Source organism: Hydra vulgaris, chromosome 10 (assembly GCF_038396675.1).
Source record: "Hydra vulgaris chromosome 10, alternate assembly HydraT2T_AEP".
NCBI classification, from domain to species: Eukaryota; Metazoa; Cnidaria; class Hydrozoa; order Anthoathecata; family Hydridae; genus Hydra; species Hydra vulgaris.
The window spans coordinates 48,173,146-48,177,526 of NC_088929.1; the positions used below are offsets into that span (position 1 = coordinate 48,173,146).

Here is a 4,381-nt window from a genome sequence, read left to right on the forward strand (position 1 = left end):
CTTGACCCATAGTGGAACGTAAATAGTTTTTTATGAGTTTTAATTTGGAAAATGACCTCTCTGCGCTTGCCACTGAAATAGGGGAAGTTAGTAAAATTCGTAGGGCAATAAATAAATTTGGAAAAATTTCGATTAAAGAATTTGCCGTAATATACTTCAAAATTTCCAGTGCATCTTTCGATTCCGCCGAAGCTTCCATTTTTAAAAATTTATTTATTTCCGAGTACAACTCTTCATGGTTCACGTCCGATTCTTCTGTACTAGGATTTCTCAGTGATATTTCTAAATTTTTCACAATCATTCAACAATTCATTTGTATCTAAACTTTGCATTTTTTCGGTACGGGTTAAAAAACCTAATATTTTGTTGTATGAATTAAGCATTTTGAATCTTTCATTTAAGCTTACTAATGCAACATCAATTATTGCAATAAAAAAATCTACTTTATATTTAGACTTTCCATTTAGAGGTGTATCAGTTCCTTCATATTCAAAAAAACGTCGTTTTCGGCTAAGCCGCACTTGAGGGAATAAAGGCTCAGTACCTAATTTTATAGCTATTTCTTCAGATTTTTTAATAATCGCTTCAAATGATTCATCACATCTGAATGATTCTAAAAAAATTTTCGTAGTTTCTACCAATTTTATCATAATAGAAATATCTGCCGAAAGATTCTGCATAACTTTACTTACTTTGTTAATTTCAAACAATAAATCATGCCAAATTGTAAGTGAAAGTATAAACTGATATGAGGATATCTCATTTGCAAGACCGTTAGCTTCAGAAACAGCAACTCCAATTGAACTTGAATCTGCAACTTTGTATAAAGCTTCTATAATTTGAACCAAATTATCTTTTACAACTTTTATGCTATTTATACGGCTTTCCCAATGCGTATCTGATAATGATTTAACAGTCATTTTACAAACACTTTGCAGTATGTCCCATCGAACGGTTGATGCTGAAAAAAATGTAAAAATTCGTTGAACAGTACCAAAAAAGTTAAATGCAATTGATACTGATTTCGCAGCATCACATACCATTAGATTAAATGTGTGGTTAGCACATGGAACGTAAAGAGCTCTGGGATTTTTTTCTTTGATTAAAGCTTGAACCCCTTTGTATTGCCCTCGCATGTTAGCACCATTATCATACGATTGCCCGCGACAATTCATTAGATCCAAATTATACTCAGCTAATAAATTTAAAAAAGTTTCAACTAAACCTGAACCAGTGCTATCAGTTATGTGAAAAAAACCACAAAAAAATTCTTCAATTTGTACTTCTTCCTGATTAATTTTAACGCATCTCAAAAGAATTGAAAGCTGTTCCTTATGACTTACCCAAGGAGTGCAATCCATGATAACAGAAAAATATTTTGATGACTGTACAGAAGATACGATAGTTTTCAGTATTCTTCTCGATATAAGTCCAATTATTTCATTCTGCACATCTTTTCCAAGATAAGTGTCAAAGCATTCTTTATTTTTTATTCGTTTGAGATGCTCCAACATAACTGGATCAAATTTTGCAATAAGTTCTACTTGTGCCAAGAAGTTTCCATTATTAGGCTGATAAAGTTGCTCACGGTGTCCACGAAAAGGTAATGATCTTTCAGCTAACATTAGCACTATAACAAAAAGACGTTCAAGTACCAAGCGCCAATGTTTCTTCTCATTTTCTATCATTCTCTGCAAATTTTGATCAATTGTTGCATTTGATTTTAAATTAACTGACATATTCATCCATTTTTGCGTACAGCTAATGTGATCCTGAGATTTATCATGTTGTTTTAAGCTAGAACCTATATTTTGCTAATCTGAATAACCTTCAGTCGACGATAAACATATTTTTCGGGTAGGAAAAATTTTGCAACAAAAGCAAAATACCGAATTATTTTGTATAGAATACACTAGCCAGCTTGTAGAAACTTCTTCACCGTTAGCAAGAACTCTCGTGTAAAAACTAGTATTAAATCTGCGACCCGATTTATCGGCTTTAAAATTTATTTGTTTAACCTGAGTCGGTCCTTTTTTAACAATATCGACTCTTTCTCGTTCATTAAACGAAATAGGCCATAACGCCGGGTCGTCGGAAACAATAACCACATCAGTTATGTCTTGTTGTGCTTCATGCAATTGAGAATTCGAAGCTAAAACAAAATCATTAGAAGCTAACGAAGACTCTTGAGACAAATTCATTTCAAAATCTTTTTCATGGGTGTCCGGTAATAGGACAGCAGAAACTTCAGAATTTGAAACATCAAAAGATAAAGACGCTAAAGATGTTTCAGACTGGTCTGATAAAATATCTACCAATTTTTCTGAAACATCTTGCGAAGTACTAGCACCTGCATCAAAAGTTGTGTTAGCACCTGATGATATATTAAAAAAACTTGTCACTGGTTTAATTTTCTTTAACATATCTGTATGTTTTTTCTTATTTCTTTTTTTTTCGGCACCCGAAGCCCATTTTCTTCCAGTGTCTCGATCACGATGAGGATTCATAGTTAAATAACGATGAATATAAATTTAAACTTTTTCTAAAGTTTGACATTTATTAATAAATATATAATATAATTTATATAATATTAATATAAAAGCGAATAGTCAGAAGAATAGCCAAGGAAAGAGCAGAAGTCGTCAATATAAAATGTATAATCAGAAGAATAACCAGGAGAAAAGCAAAAATCGTCAATATTAAAATCGCATACATTACTAAGAACACCAAAAAAGAACGTCTGAACTATAAGAATTATAATTTAGAAGTGAAATGGAAAACAAATAACCTCTATTTTTACATCATACATTACTTACATTATACCAAAAAATTGTAACTCGCACACAATCATAACACAACATTTTTTATACCAACAACAATCATACTATAGCTATAGCAATATAACAAACTATAACAAACGAGAAACTAAAAACAAAATTGTTGTCAGGAAAAATAAAAAGATCGTTAATGAAGACATTAAAGCGCTCACAAAAACAAAAATGGTATAGCGACGTCAAACAAATATAATACTACAGAAACCACATATCTTTTCAATATAAAACCAAAAACGTACCAGGATTTTGTATATTAAAATAGTCCCCCGCTTATGGGACTATTGTCAATAACTGTTAGCAAATGTAGCCATACTTCATCGAATCCACAATGGATAAAACACCTATACATGGAATAAACACTGATCTATGGCTCAAAGAGAAACCGCTACAACAAATATCCGGAACCAGCATAACATCCCATCACTGCTCAGATTATGTCTTGTGCAACAGTAAAAATGTAAAGACAATATTATATAAAATAAATAAATAAACAAACAAAAAGTCATTCAGTTAGGAGGATGGAAAAACAGAAAAAGCCTTTGAGACGTGTAGGTGTATATGGGCAAAGATATATTTGTCACAGTCATTGTCAATGTATATGAGACTAGAAACCGCATACTCTTCCATATGGTTGCCAGGCATTATGTATAACGCAAAAAAAAAATTGCTACATACATAATAATAGATGTATATGTAAACTTGAATATTTTATAAAAATACTGTTTATAAAAATACTGTACGCATACATTATATTGATACGCATACATTATATTATTTATATTTAATAAATGAGTTTCGTTGTTTATATTTATTGTACTAAGAAAAAAATTTTATATTAGTTGTAATAAGAAAAAAAAAAGCGAGGCCACCTGAGCGCGAGGCCACCGGCAAATGCCTGCTTTGCCTGTGCTTAAAACTGCCGCTGATATATATATATATATATATATATATATATATATATATATATATATATATATATATATATATCATTTAAAAATGTATATATATATATATATATATATATATATATATATATATATATATATATATATATATATATATATATAAATATATATCGTTTAAAAATGTATACATAAATATACTCGCATAAATATTCTTAAATAAAAACGTATTGGTATTTACCTTGTTAATGGATAAAAATAATAAAATGGATAAAAATAAAAATACTGATAAAAACGAAATGCAATCAAATACAGAAGCTACAGAAATATCTGTGAAATTAGTTCGTGAAATATTCTCTGAGATGTTTAAGAAACAACAAAAAGACATTCTTAAACTTATAAGTGGAAATTTAAAAATTGCAAATGACAGAATCGATGGACTTTTGAAAGAAATTAAAGAAAATAAAGAAACGTGCAAAGCTTTGCAAGCTGAAAGTAATTTGAGGAAATTGGAAATGGGAAAAATAAATGACAGACTCTCAAAATTAGAACAGACTCAAAAAGATATTGAAAACAGTATCACTTTTACACAAGATACACAGGAAGAAAAAATTAATAAAATTGAAGAAAAAATTGTTACAAAAG

At 29.9% G+C, this 4,381-nt stretch overlaps 1 protein-coding gene across 1 annotated transcript; it reads right to left on the reverse strand.

Annotated features, from left to right (window-relative positions):
* Positions 1–260: 260 nt before the first annotated feature.
* On the reverse strand, positions 261–1,739 carry LOC136086404 (zinc finger MYM-type protein 1-like). The gene has a single exon (XM_065808702.1). It carries the CDS (start codon positions 1,737–1,739, stop codon positions 261–263), a length of 1,479 nt encoding a protein of 492 aa, XP_065664774.1.
* Positions 1,740–4,381: the final 2,642 nt, after the last annotated feature.